This window comes from Eurytemora carolleeae, unplaced genomic scaffold, assembly GCF_000591075.1.
Source record: "Eurytemora carolleeae unplaced genomic scaffold, Eaff_2.0 scaffold122, whole genome shotgun sequence".
NCBI lineage: Eukaryota > Metazoa > Arthropoda > Copepoda > Calanoida > Temoridae > Eurytemora > Eurytemora carolleeae.
In genome coordinates this window covers 381813-397924 of record NW_019396131.1, presented here as the reverse complement: position 1 = coordinate 397924, position 16112 = coordinate 381813, and the positions used below count along the sequence as shown (strand labels likewise).

At 32.6% G+C, this 16112-nt stretch overlaps 1 protein-coding gene across 1 annotated transcript in view; it reads right to left on the bottom strand.

Moving 5' to 3' along the window:
• Positions 1–1982: 1982 nt before the first annotated feature.
• The window catches only part of LOC111695877 (kelch-like protein 5), a gene marked incomplete in the record, with an annotated part of 20252 nt that continues 6122 nt past the window's right edge, over positions 1983–16112 (bottom strand). The window contains 8 exon segments of the mRNA XM_023465342.1: positions 1983–3171; positions 3578–3731; positions 6645–6868; positions 8855–8934; positions 9586–9665; positions 11321–11381; positions 11671–11798; positions 12560–12646. Of these exon segments, the coding sequence (XP_023321110.1) occupies positions 2840–3171; positions 3578–3731; positions 6645–6868; positions 8855–8934; positions 9586–9665; positions 11321–11381; positions 11671–11798; positions 12560–12646 (1146 nt within the window).

Genomic DNA, 16112 nt, shown 5'->3' with positions numbered 1-16112 from the left:
ACAAGATGTAACAAGATGTAACAAGATGTAACAAGATGTAACAAGATTGAATAAATACTGTACAGTTCTCATCTGAAGTTTCATCCACTGTGGATAATCCTGTAGATAGATAATATTACGTAAACCGATTGTCTGATCAGAGCTGAAAACTTTAGAATAGGATATCCTTAATCCCCATCGGTTGATTAATCTGGAGATTAATAACAAGAGGAAAACAAGCATTATCTAATCTTGGATCAAGCATTAATCCCGATATCCACTATTCAAAAGTTCCCAGCTCTGAGCTGGGAACTTTTGTTTTGTGTTGAACTGGATATCAGATAAAGAATAAATTAATCTGCAGATTGATCTCGATATCCACAATACAAGAGTTCCCACATTGGAGCATCAAAATACTAGATATTTCAAACTAATTTATCTCTGTTCTTTTAATTCTGTATATCTAATAAATCTTTAAGCTTATTATTTCTTAAAAGTTGATATTTCATGCTTAAATATATAGTATCACCCATTTAAAATAAATAAATGATGCCATTTTGTTCTGTTCGGCTTAATTTGAACGAAAGATAATTTTTCAGATAACTCTCAGTGTTGGGAATTGGCCAACACGAGGTGTGGAACTATTTTGCCCTGTATTTAACGCGTAAAAATGGATTCCAAAGTTAAAGCTTACTGACTGTAAAACATTAAACACATCCTTCTACACTGCATCTAGCTAAATAGTAAAAAAAAACATTCACTATTAATTGCATATTAATAATTTATTCAGGCAAAAAATACACATTTCAATTCATTTTTCAAATAGTTACTAAACAGCTAAATACATTTAATGTCATGTATCTATGTAAATACAATTCGAATAGAATAAGAATACATTTAATCAATAATTAAGACCATATTACAAAATAACACTTTTTTAAATACTGACAAAATGCTTTATAACTATATGACTGTAGAGCTTGCTTAGCTGTATAACTGTTAAGCTGATATATCACTGTGATGAAATAAATTCACGATTTTATGACTTGCAAGCAAACACTGCTGGCTTTATATGACTAGCACATATGTCTTAATTTCAACTAGTTTCAAATAGAGAAGTTTTTTTTATGTTTCAACGCGTAGGACTTTTGGGGTTACATTTCAGAGCTTACACATAAGAAAAAAAGCTTAAAAAGCTATATCTGTTACTCAATGATGAATAAAGGAATTGAGTCTTTGCCACAAACTATGATTTCACAATCCCTATATCTTTGAAACCCTATGTCGTAGACTTTAGACATTTCAAACTCTGACTTCTGTTAGATCAAATAACCTAAGTTTGAAATATCAAAGGTTTACACAATTAGGTTTTATAGATATAGGGATACGAAAACTTAATTCCTTTCAGTCACATTTTTAGATTTCACATTATAAGATTGGTCAGTTTGGATTTTAATTTCAACATTTTAAATAATAATAATTTAATAATTTTTGATAAAAATGTTTGCAGATGAAAATTTTGTGAAGTAAAATATTTTTAAAATTTCCTGCAATAAATCCTGATAGAGATCAAATATTGAAATACAAATTTTTGATACTTCACAATAATATTTAATTAATTAGAAAATCTAGTTCTAAATAAAGATTTTACATCATCATTTATCTTCACTTGTGGAAATTAATTTTTAATAAATTTTAAAAATAATGAATGAATAATTCTAATGATGAAAATTCAGTGCAATTATTAAGACTGAAAATCAGCTGCTGATTAATTTTGCAGACATTTGTTAAAAAAAAGAGATAAGTTGAAGAGAATTAATTGAGAAAGTAATCTAACTTTTTACGCACAATTTGCTTCCAAGTCCAAGATGAGATTATATTAATCTTAATAAATCTTTAATCCAAAAGTTTTAATTCTCTCAAAATCATTATGAACTCGATCCTGAAAGCACGGGCTAAAAAACTTCCAAAGTACTGAATTTGGTTTTGAAAGCTGACTTTTCTTTAGGGGTTTTAAACAGCTGTAATTTGATGTGGGGCATTTGTCGAATTCCATGGATTCTCTAAAAAAGAAGCTCCGAATAGCTCAAAGGAATTGTCAACGTAATCTAGAGTTATCGTTTAGTTCAGGATTTCAGGACATCTTTCAGTTTTTTGGTTAAACTAAGAATTAAAATATGTGGAAATAGGTCATTATCTCGCTTGCTTATAAAAAATATATTTTTTAAATGCCCGGGAAATTTGCTTTTATAAAAAAATGGTAGAAATAACTTTAAATTACGTAGACATTCCCTGTAAGGATAACATCCTGACTAGAAAATAAATAGGTTCTGTTTCACTGTCTCTTCATGGATACAAGAATAAGAGAGAGGTTCTACTAGATGTAAATCTGTGGAACTCTTACAGGCAGAGTCTCTCCAGTGGTACTATATAGTCGGATAAGAGAGAGGTCCTATTAGATGTAAATATGTGGAACTTTTATAGGCAGAGTCTCTCTAGTGGTACTATATAGTAGGATAAAAGAGAGGTCCTACTAGATGTGAATCTGTGGAACTCTTATAGACAGAGTCTCTCCAGTGGTACTATATAGTAGGATAAGAGAGAGGTCTTACTAGATGTGAATCTGTGGAACTCTTATAGACAGAGTCTCTCCAGTGGTACTATATAGTAGGATAAGAGAGAGGTCTTACTATATGTGAATCTGTGGAACTCTTATAGACAGAGTCTCTCCAGTGGTACTACATAGTAGAATAAGAGAGAGGTCCTACTAGATGTGAATCTGTAGAGGAACTCTTAATGAAAGAGTTGGCTAGCCAATAGTTTTCCATCGATAAAACTGGTTCTGAATGACGTCACGAAGTCACATATTACTGTTGGAACGTATCGACCTTCCTTCTGTACGTGAGCTCCGTTGGGCAACTATCTTGGTCTCTCCCTCTGTCTCGAATAGTACTGGACGATCTATCAGAACTCCGCCGACAAAACCGCACATTTTCTTCATATTGGAGAGTTTAGACCATCTATCTGTCTCCGGGTCGTAGCACTCTACGCTGCTGAGAATTGCTTTATCCTGTCCGAACCCTCCGCTCACATAGATCTTTCCTTGATGGGATACTACGGCACAACCGAACCTACTCTCATGCATCGGAGCAATATTCGTCCAGGTATCCGTTCTTGCTGAATATCGTTCCACTGAAAATATTAATTATATATAACGGATCCGGATCCTGGGTTCGGTCAGAAAAAATTAACCTGAATTTATTTTATTTTGTATGGAATTTCTCATTAAATTTCTCCCCCAACACTGTTTTCTGTTGTTCAAGAAGTGTTTTTAAGATACAATAAAAATAGTCTAGGGTCTAAAAATGTTCAGATTACTTAAAAATAATCTAGGTGACAATTTTTTCAAAGTTAAAGATTAAGAAAGACGACCTTGAAACCAAAACTATGTTTTTGATGATTAAAAAATCATTGTAGAATGGGTTATTGTAGCTATAAGATCAACTTTATTAAAACTCAAGACTTAATATCGTCTTCTCAATTTTTTTTCTTGAGACTACTGTAATTTTGACGATTTTGTCTTAATATTGTATTTAACCTGTATTAAGCGGAGCTCCCCAGAACCCTGCCCTGGGAGAATCCATGCCTCCGACAGCGTAGAGATATCCTCCGAGCTGGACTAAACCACATTTCCACCGCTTAGCGGAGAGATCCGATATTGTTTTCCATCGGTTCTTCTTTGGGTCATACACCTAAATAATATAAGGTTTAACAATAAAAAATCTTCTTATTCTAGAGCTGGGAACTTTAGAATGGGAACTTTAATCCCGACTTCTAAATCCGAATATCCAATGTGGACACTTTTAATTTCTTGCTTAATCCACTCTTTTTTGGATATAGCACAGAAAAATCAAAAACCGGTTTTTCAAAATTAGAGAGTCCCTCCCGTTTCTGTATATTAATCTTAAATGGCGCGCAAAATTTCAAATTTCCCGCGGCTTCTGATATCCGACTCTGATAGGTTGAATTTTATACACTTTTCAAGGATACAAGCACAAGATTAGGTTAGTCTCGAGATTAAGCTAGAAGAAGAGAGGATTAAGAATTGATCTCGATATTTACCATTCTATAGTTCCAAGCTCATAATGGAGTTCCCAGCTTGGATCAATGATTTTTGATGATCATTGCTACAGGTTGAATCAGAAATCAATGAAATTCTCGTTGTAATTCTTCTTTTAATTATGAAATTTTTTTTCCACAGTTTTCTGGTTCTCACTGTATATCATTTGAAAAATAATCATCATCGCTATGTCATTCTATCAATGATCATTGATTATTGATCAACGACCCTTGCTATATCATTCTATGAATAATGATTGATCATCCTAGCTATATCATGGAGTCAATCAGTTCCGTAACGGGGGGGGGGGGGCATAAGGGCACGTGCTTCCCTTCCTTGTGAGATCAAATTTAAGGTAATAAAATGATTTTGATTGTATGAGAGGTCTTTGCTCTCCTGTTTACCCTGAGTGCTAAGGGCTATAAAATTTTTAATATGATTATCCAATCCTTGTAATATCATGATCATGATCATATTCATCTTTCAATATCATCCGATCAAAATGATCATCCTTGAAACATTATTTTAACAATGATAACCTTTCTATATCGTCAATATGATGTTTTGTCATTTGATCAATAATTATCTCATTTGTTCAATGATCAACTATACTTTATCATCTGATGATCATAGGCCATTTTTACTATCATTTAAATAATGATCATCCTTGCTTTGCTATATAATTTAACCATTTTATACTTTTATACTCTTATATAGACATCCTTGCTATGGTACAGTGGTAGGCAATTGTATCGACAGAAGACGACTTTTGAATTACATTTTCATATAAACTTAGTTCTTAAACAGCATGGATACACAAACACATAAAAGTCAAGAGAAATTATCAATTTAAAAAAGCTTTAAAAAAGCTACTTAGTACTTGGCAACTTGTAATTCGAAGAAACCTTGTTAACAATCGAAACTTAAATAAAAGGTCGTCTTCATTGTATTGATATAATTACGCTTACCACCGTATATAATTTGACTATTTTATACTTTTATATACTCGTATATAGAGAGAATTATTTATCGTCATTATTTGGACAGATAACATGAATATATTATAGAAACATATTATCTTCTATATTATTTATATAATATCAATATTGACAAACAAAATAATTCTGGAATTTGGTTAAACTATGTATTAAAGGGAGTTACCGGCAATGTATGGTAGTTGAACTGAGAATGTAGTATTGTGGAGAATTTTTTAGGATTCATTTGAGACATATAAAACGTTTTAAAGGGAGTGACCGGCAATGTATGGAAGTTGAAATGAGAATGTAGTATTGTGGAGAATTTTTTTAGGATTCGTTTGAGACATATAAAACGTTTTAATGATGTATAATTACTGAGTTTGAGCTCAAAGTCAACGTTCAAAATCATCTGTTTGGGTATTTACGTTTTAGGAATCGTTATTTTTAAAATTATTAAGTAACGACGACAAAAAATGTATAAAAAATTCAACAGTAAACTAATTAGATGTTTAAGAACATATATTTCTCAATAAAAGTTTGTCAATAATCAATGTTAGAATCAATTATTTATTTTTCATTATTAAACTGAATTTATTATTTTTTAGGAATTTTTTCGCTGGTTTCTACAAATTCTTCAAATGTCATCTTTTCAATATAAGCTCCAGAAAATGTTTGTGAACAATTAAAGATTTCAGAAACTAATAACTGAACAAGATTACTTATTTTCGATTATAAGAGTTAATTCTTATTTTCTCAAACTGTTCCTAAACGACTAATTAGTTTACTGTAGAATTTTGTTACATTTTTTGTCGTCGTTACTTAATAATTTTTAAAAAATCGATTCTCAAAACGTAACCACCCCAATGGATGATTTTGAAAGTCGACTTTGCGTTCAAACTCAGTAATTATGCATCATTAAAACGTTTTATGTCTCAAATGAATCGTAAAATATTTCTTCACAATACTACATTCTCAGTTCAATGACGGTACCATACATTGCCGGTCACTCCCTTTAATGATGTATAATTACCGAGTTTTTTTTTCAACAAATCTCTTTTAATAATAGAAATACTGAAAAAACTATTAGATGATTTATTATGAAAACTAACATTTAATTTTTATACAATTAATGAATTCTTAAATAAATCAAAAATCACCATGAATCATAGTAAGTTCTTTTTATTCTATGAAGATATTGTTGTTTTTAAATAAAAATGTTGATTTGCTCCAAAAATAGAATAAAATTCTTCATTGCCAAGTTTAACTAAAGTGTATTAAACGTAAGATTGAAATGTCTTCAAATTCATATTAATAACTCCTCTTATGATGATCAGCTATTGTGAAGAACACAAGTGTTACCGATTAATACTTGTGAGTTAAATCAAAAGTAGAGGAGCTAGAGAGGTGGCAAAGTTGCACCGGTAATGTTTAATCTTATCCTTCTGTCTATTTTACCTGGGACTATGTAATAAATAAAGAAAAAGTGGAAACGGCCAGTTCAACCATATTGACGTTTATTGGATAAAAACCAAGAAAAAAGCCAATATTTATTTATATATATGCTTTACCTCCGCAGATGATAACCAATCCTTGCCATCTCCTCCTCCCACTACGTAGATCAGACCATCCATAACCTCGCAGGTGTGGGAGGATCTCGGAGTGGACATGTTAGCCAGAGGTTTCCATCTCCTGACCCCCTCTTCATCTAGTTCCAGGCATTCTACAGTATCAAGTCTCCTCTCATAGGTTCCTCCTTTCCCTCCGATCCCACCGATGCAGTAGATTACATTGTCTAAAATATACAGTATCAAGTCTCCTCTCATAGGTTCCTCCTTTCCCTCCGATCCCACCGATGCAGTACACTCTAAGAAATTCCAAATTTTCATCTAACAAAATTTGTTAGAGCACCGGACTCAAATACACCTTAGTAGAATCATTCGTCAAATTTTGTTGAATGTATTTTCAGTCGCCTTAATTCAAAGTTTGTTACATGATCTATAAACCGGTGTTTGTCCGCTCGCTGTGCCGCGCCTCCATATAATTATCATCTCACAAATTTTGTTTCATGTCGATTCAACCAGCAACACTGCGCGGTTTAAAAATTAGCATGCATCAAAATTTGTTGGATGTCCCTTCAACTTACTGCGCAACTATGTAATCATTTGTTATATGATTATTCAGCTTTGAATCTTGACCCGTCAAAAGAGGTTGTTACAGGTGGCGCCACCTATTCACTCAATATTTGTTTTAACTAGATTCAAAGTTTGTTACATAAATATCCGGCTGTTATGTAAAATTTCAATTTTTTATACAATTTATTAGTTTTTAAAACGCATAAATTTGCAAAAATGCAATTGATAAAAACAAAAATTTAAACATCATAAGTTTAAAGTTTATCACATTTTTTTATAATAAAAATACATGAGGCAGAAATATAAGATCTTAATACAAATCTTTAAAGTAACATGCAGCATAAGTTTTGCTGTTTATAATACACTTTATTACTTAATTCAAAGCTTAAAGAACTGGGCATCAATTGATCACCAATTTAGACAACATTTGATTCTTGTAGAAGTAGATTCTTCAGTCTGAATTATGGAAGATTTGGTTTTGCATTGATACTCTCTTTCAAGCAAAGCATTGAAAATGCAAGCATTAGTTTGAGAGAGTGTACAAAGGCTTAAACAAGTTTTAATTTTGTTCTTCCAGTTTCTTGGAGGTTTCCCTTTAAATCTTTTTGATATCTCCAAATTTCCAGATCGAATTGACGTAGGTATAAGCGCTGTCGGCTAACAGACTAAACTGTCACTAATTAGAAAGTCAGCTGATTCTCCCCCTCCAGCCAGCCGTGCAAGCCGTGCCAGCCCGGCAGATGGTTCAACGTTTGATTGATCATAAATCAAAATTTGTTTAATCTTACACAAACTAAAATATCGGCTAATTACAATGAAAGAAAACTGTCACATGACAAAAGAAAGATGTCATATAACAAAGTTTGACACATGCTGAGAGAACAATGTGTAAGCTATTAACAAGTTTTGTTAGATTGTAATTTTGGAAAATATTTAACAAAATTTGAGTAATGAAAGAAGACATTTGAAATATGAAAGAAGAACTTTGATGCCTGATGCTAAAGACCAAAATTGCATTTTTTAGAGTGTAGATTACATTGTCTAAAGTATTCAGTCCTATATGCAACAATTTTCATTTAATCCCGCCCCTTTTAATCGATTTAATATTTACAAAAGAATGTCATTTACTCTCAGACAAATAAAAATCAATGGAAATTAAAACCCCTGAAGGATTCAATGATAAACCCTTGGAGTCGTTAGCTATAGCTGGTCAACCGGCTAAACCGAATCAGCTGTTTTTTTTTGTCAAAATTTGTTTTTAATTCACGGGCAGCGCGAGGCACTTCAGCTAGTTATAACAATAAAAAATAAAATAAAAATTATTTACATCCCATATCATATTAGATTAACTCCGAGTTTTAACGCCAAAAAAACCATAATACTCGAAAAACCTAGCCTTTTCCGCAAGAAAATTCTTAAATTAGCTTTATTCAAGTTTTCAAAATGATTCAATCTTCTTAAATTATCTGATTAGTCCCAAAAATCGTAATTTTGGCCGATTAACGATCTGATATGATATGGGACACCATGTTTATTTACAGAAACTTCCATTACGATTTTTCCTTGTTTCACTGTTTCTTAACAAAAATTTTAATAAATTAAAAGTTAATATTTGTTTAATCTGAAAAATGACGCATAAAGTTTACCTACAACCAGAGCACCAGACCATCTCCTTGCCAGAAGCATACTTGGACCACCAGACCATTTACCAGTCTCACAATCATACCTATATAGAGGGACAATCAAAACCTTGTTTTAGGCTGGTAACCTGTAACCCTGATTACCTAGTAATCCTGTTTGCCAGGTTACCCTGTTTGCCTGACAGCCCTGATTACCTGGTAACCCTGTTTACCCGGTAACCCTATTTACCCGTTAATCCTGTTTACCCGGTAACCCGGTTTACCCGGTAACCCTGTTTACCCAGTAACCCTGTTTACCTGGTAACCCTGTTTACCCGATAACCCTGTTTACCAAGTAACCCTGTTTACCCAGTAACCCTGTTTACCAAGTAACCCTGTTTACCTGGTAACCCTGTTTACCCAGTAACCCTGTTTACCTGGTAGCCTGTTTACCTGGTAACTTTGTTTACTCGGTAACCCTCCTTACCCTGTAACTCTGTTTACCAACTAACCCTGTTTACCAAGTAACCCTGTTTACCTGGTAACCCTGTTTACCTGGTAACCCTGTTTACCAAGTAACCCTGTTTACCTGGTAGCCTGTTTACCTGGTAACCCTGTTTACCTGGTAACCCTGTTTACCTGGTAACCCTGTTTACCTGGTAACCCTGTTTACCTGGTAACCCTGTTTAACTGGTAACCCTGTTTACCTGGTAACCCTGTTTACCTGGTAACCCTGTTTACCCGGTAACCCTGTTTACCTGGTAACCCTGTTAACGGTTCTTGACCCTGTTGGGGATTCTGTATCAACTTCTTCTCCCCCCAGTAGATAAATACTATGCTGAAAATAAAAAAGAGTTTCAGAAAGTTATTTATTATTTATAAGATATATCTTTAACATGTATCAAGTATCGATGACGATTTAAATGTTTCTTTGTTTGTTTCCAATGAATGTAAAAATATATGGCGTTGAGGTACAAACCCTCTTGATCCCTTGATCTCGATATCAAATGTGGGTACTTTTAACCTAAGGATTAAAGTTTACCCTTCAAGGTATGACCACTACAGTATATAATCTTTATGTCTGCATAAACTGAAGTTACATTTTCTTGATCCCGAGATTTTTAGCAAAAAAATTGACTTCCGTTTATTTCATCGCGTTTTAATCAAAAACAATTTCTAAAATTATCTCGTTTTCCCATTTAACTTTCCAAAGGGGTTCCCTCCATTCATTTTAAAATGACGATGAATTTTGACAAATTTTGTTATTCTACGTACGGTGGTAGTCAATTATAGCAATATGATGAAAACGACTTTCGATTTCAATTTTGATTTATATCAAACTTTTAAACCGAACGGATACACAAAACATGAAAACTGTCAATTAAAAAAGCTTCTCTTTAATTACCTGTAAACTTCAAATCAATAAAAGGTTTTTAACAATAAAAACTTTTTTAAAAAGTCTTCTTCATTATATTGATATAATTGCCTACCACCGTATAATAAATTTAAAATTTAGTTTTTGGTTTAGATTCGTGCAAATAAAGACGACTTTTATTTTTTTTTCTCCTAATTCAATATAGAAAAACCTTTGTCCCAATAATGCTGTACATGTTTACTATCTGCTGCACACCTATATTGTGTCCCGCTAATGCTGTACATGTGTATACTATCTGCTGTACACCTACTTTGTGTCCCACTAGTGCTGTACATGTGTATACTATCTACTGTACACCTACCTTGTGTCCCACTAATGCTGTACGTGTATACTATCTGCTGTACACCTACTTTGTGTCCCACTAGTGCTGTACATGTGTATACTATCTGCTGTACACCTACCTTTGTCCCAATAATACTGTACATATGTATACTATCTGCTCTACACCTCCCTTGTGTCCCACTAATGCTGTACATGTTTATACTATCTGCTGTACACCTACCTTGTGTCCTACTAGTGCTGTACATGTGTATTATATCTACTGTACACCTACCTTGTGTCCCAATAATGCTGTACATGTTTACTATCTGTTGTACACCTTACCTTGTGTCCTACTAATGCTGTACATGTTTACTATCTGCTGCACACCTACCTTGTGTTCAACTAGTGCTGTACATGTGTATACTATCTGCTGTACACCTACTTTGTGTCCCACTAGTGCTGTACATATGTATACTATCTGCTGTACATCTACCTTATGCCCCATAATGCTGTGCATGTGTATACTATCTGCTGTACACCTACCTTATGCCCCATAATGCTGTGCATGTGTATACTATCTGCTGTACATCTACCTTATGCCCCATAATGCTGTGCATGTGTATACTATCTGCTGTACACCTACCTTGTGTCCCACTAATTCTGTACATTGATTATACTATCTGCTGTACACCTACCTTGTGTCCCACTAGTGCTGTACATGTGTATACTAACTGCTGTACACCTACCTTGTGTCCCACTAATGTTGTACATGTGTATACTATCTGCTGTACACCTACCTTGTGTCCCACTAATGCTGTACAGCTTCTCCAGTTCTGCACTGGCGTTAATTGTTTCCAACTGAAAAAATAAATATAAGTTGAAAATAATTTGTCAAAATGTTGATAATTTTAAATTTTAGGAAAGTTAATCCTATGCTGTTAAAAGACAGAAGACACACGATAGGGTACAGGTTTCTGTTAAACTACATATGATATTTTTTGTTTTCTCATTAAAGAAAAATGGAAGCATAGTTGCAAAGATTAATGTAAAAAAAATGACGAAATCCGTCCAGTCGTCTCTGAATTCTACTCTTTTGAAATAAATTTTCCAACATTTTATCATTTCATTTCCAACAAATTCTACAAACCTTTTGAGTTTAAAATCGTAATACTCCATTGGTAGATTTTTCCAGTACATTCTCATGATCACAAATATTTTAGGCCAGCGAGGGGGCTTAGGCTTACAACTCCAGTAGTCCAGCTTCTGATGAGTGTTCTAAAATTAAGTTTGAAAATATATACACTATATTGTTTCATCAAAAAACAGAGGAATGAATGTCGGCTTCCTTCGTTCTTTTAATTTTAAACTGTTCCTTGTAATTAGAGATTTATTCAGTTATAAAATTACCAAGTTCAGTAATATTTTTAAATTTCAGTAAAGCATCAACAACTGTTTCACTGTTCTCGGTTTCCAACCGCATTCTCAGGATCTATTTTCAGTGATTTCCTCTGTGAAGCAGAATAAAAGTCGTCTTCGGTTCGTAAATTTGTTACACTGCAAGCCTTTTGTACAGGCAGACAACTTAACAGTCGTCTTTGTTTTTTAATAATTTCACTGGAAAACGACGACGTTGACCAAAGACGACATAATTCGCCATTAAAAGCCTTTGCGGCGTTTCTATTAAATAGGAAATAATTCATTTCAATTATTTCGCTTAGTATTGAACGTTGAATAAAATTTGAAAAAATAAAAACATTAGAAAAAAATTGTGGAATAAACCTTTTAGATTTTTCTTTTTAGCCTTTTTTTTTCTTGGAAATGTTTGCCTTTTCATTAACTTTTAGTTTAGTTTTAGATTTGTTTTGTTTTAGCTTTTTAGATTAGTTTTATTGAGATATGAATGTTTCTTATTATTATCCACATTTATTAGTTATTGGTCTTTGAATTTTTTCATTGCAATGCAATGTAGCATTTATAAAAATTAATAAATTCAGAAATTGATGAATTATTTTTTAGAAAATTAATTAAATTTTTACTTTCGCTAAATACGTTCTCGCTTCTTCTAGCGCAGTACTCAGGTTCTTATTCTTCTTCACCAGATGGGATCGAAAACTCTGCTCAACCTAAACATCATCATCATCATCATCATCATCATCATCATCATCATCATCATCATCATCATCATCATCATCATCATCATCATCATCATCATCATCATCATCATCATCATTATAATTATCATCATCATCATCATCATAGTTATCATCATCATTATCATCATCATCTACATCACCATCATCATCAACTGCTTGATTCTTAACGTATATTTGGATGGGCGGATTATTGGTAACTAATAATTTGGTAACCAACAGTTTGGTAACTAACAATTTGGTAACTAATAATTTGGTAACTTGACAATTTGGTAACTAACAATTTGGTAACTTGACAATTTGGTAACCAACAATATGGTAACTTGACAATTTGGTAACTAATAATTTGGTAACTAATAATTTGGTAACTTGACAATTTGGTAACCGGTAACAATTTGGTAACTTGACAATTTGGTAACCTGACAATTTGGTTTACAGTAAAATTTTAAAATGAAATAAGCAGGACTGTTTAAAGATTAATGAATCACCAGAGCTGAAAACTTTAGAATGAAATATCCAGATATCCGATGGATTAGCTTCTCTGGAGTTTAAATTCATGTGGAGAACAAGCAATATTTAAACTGGATATTAAGAAAAAGAGTGGTTTAAGCCTTAATCCTGATATCCACCATTCTAAAGTTTTCAGCTCTGGGTTATTAAACTTTCATATATCATTTACTTCTTTTACTTATGATTACATTTAAACTACAGGCTTATGAGGAAACTTAAATTAGTGCATTAACTGCATCCAGGTGTACTCCTATACAGTTGATTCATCCCATTTGGAGCAAATGTTATGGAGCTGTCTCATTCGCTCAAGCTGGGTTTTGTTCCTACAGCAATACACCTCCCCTCGATGTTCGGAGAAACTCGTACCCTGCCATTTTGAGATGAGAGATTGTGAAGTTTACAAACAGTTTTAGCGGATTTGTCATACTAAACTTTTAAAAAATCCTGCATATTGTTTTTTTCTCTCTATGTATTTAACAAATAAATATGCAAACAATGATTGTGAAACATTAGTTTCAATTATACACATTGTTAGTTAACAAATTGTCAAGTTACCAAATTGTCAGGTTACAAAATTGTTTGTTACCAAATTGTTGGTTACCAAATTGTTGGTTACCAAATTGTTGGTTACCAAATTGTCAAGTTACCAAATTGTTAGTTACCAAATTGTTAGTTACCAAAATGCTAGTTACCAAAATGTTAGTTACCAACAATCCGCCCATCATATTTTGATCAAATTGCTTGTTTATTTGTTTACTAGAATTTTAGGGCGCTTCGCGCTCATATTCTATTTCAACTTTTAATTGTGGCTTTATCTGTGAGCATCTTCTCTATGTACGATATCAAAAAAGTTTGCGGATTTTATAATATTTTTACGCGCATTTTCAAAATTTTACAAAAATAAAAAAAATTCTGAGCAAAAATTATTGAATTTTTGATCATTCATAAACATTCCCTGGGGTCACTCGAAGTCCCACACAAAATTTGGGCCCGATCGGTTCAGCCGTTTTGACTTTTATTATATACAAACAGACACCCAGACAAGCAAAGTCTATATATAGACAGAAGAGGAAGATTGTTAATTTGTTGATCTTGCAGTTTGCATTGATAAACATTCAAAGAATGCAAAAATAATGCGATTAAGGAAAGAGAAAGTGTTAGAAAGCTGTCTCTAACCTATATTATCTGACCTAATGACCTAGTTAATCTAGTTAAGTTGTGTGGTCACAAGTTTTAAGAAAAAAACTTGAATTTTTATTTATAATTACAATTAGGGCTCTGATCATCATCATCATCATCATCAATATCATCATCATCATCATCATCATAATCATCATCATCATTACCATCATCTTCATCATCATCATCATCATCATCATCATCATCATCATCATCATCATCATTACCATCATCATCATCATCATCATCATCATCATCATCATCATCATCATCATCATCATCACCATCATAACCATCATCATTATCATCATCATCATCATTATCATAAACTGCTTGCTTCTTATCGTATATTTTGATTAGATTGCTTGTTTATTTGTTTATTGTTGATCTTGCAGTCTGCATTGTTAAAAACGCGAAGAATGCAAAATTTAAACAATGCGATCAAGGAAAAGGAAAGTGTTAGAAAGCTGTCTCTAACCTATATTATCTGACCTAATGACCTAATCTAGTTAAATTGTGTTGTCAAGAAAACAAACTTGTATTTTCATTTATGATTACAATGAGCAGGGGCAGTTTTCCAGACTTACCGGGAACACCTGTTAATTTTCAAATTGTTCACGAACTAATGAACCATTTAAATAATTAAAAAACCGAGCTGATGACGCGAAATTCAAGTTTCTTATATATTTTTATTTTAATGCAATAAACAAAGTAAATCTTGCGTTAACGAACTGACTAACGGATAACGGCGAAGGAAGTTAAAATTGAGATTATAAACGAACGGAAAACCCGTTTATTGAACTAAAAATTCACAAAAGGTTATACACGTTAATTTATTTTAACGGAGTGAAGTTTGAAGGTGCCCAGCGATACTTATAATTAGAGTTTGATAGAAGACCCCATAAAATGGTGTGTTACTATTTCACAGTTCTAATTCAATTTGTCCAAATATTGAATGAACTGATTCATGAACGTTTATATAACATTAAGTGTCTTGTAAGTAGTGCATTATTTAAAATAAAAATTTTCCTTATCAAATTTTAAATCGTTTAATCTTTATGAATTTTTAACTTTAATGATTTATTTTAATTAAATTTTACAATATTTTTAAATTTTTATATGATATCAGATGGAAATCCTTAATTGTTATGAATAAACCGGTTTATTTTTATGTTTCTTAACGAAGAATATTTCTTATGAGAAAAAATTTCCTTTTTCATATTTTAAAAGTTTTAACAAATTAAGAATTTTTTTTATACAAACTTCAATTTAAGGTTAATGCTTGTTTAATGAATAAGCCCCACCAATACCGTGTAACCAAAAAATAGTTTATGAAATTGAGGCATCAACAAAATATTTACAAAATTGAGTAAAATTATTGCTTCTTTAAATCGGAACTGAGAAAATTGGACCAACTTATAAACAGGAATTGTTTCCCTTTGTACTCTCAAGAACCAGGAGAATCTCACCCCCCACCCACCCCCTCCTTTCCGTATTCCCTACAGAACTCTGAGATGTTGACTCCTAAAGTTTTACACGAAGATTATTTTTTTTAATTGTTAACTTTTTACTTTTGGTATTATTGGTGTTTTCCCATATCAATAGAATCCATACCTCATCAACCGACATGAGAGGAAAGTGAATCCTTACCTCATCAACCGACATGAGAGGAAAGTGAATCCTTACCTCATCAACCGACATGAGAGGAAAGTGAATCCTTACCTCATCAACCGACATGAGAGGAAAGTGA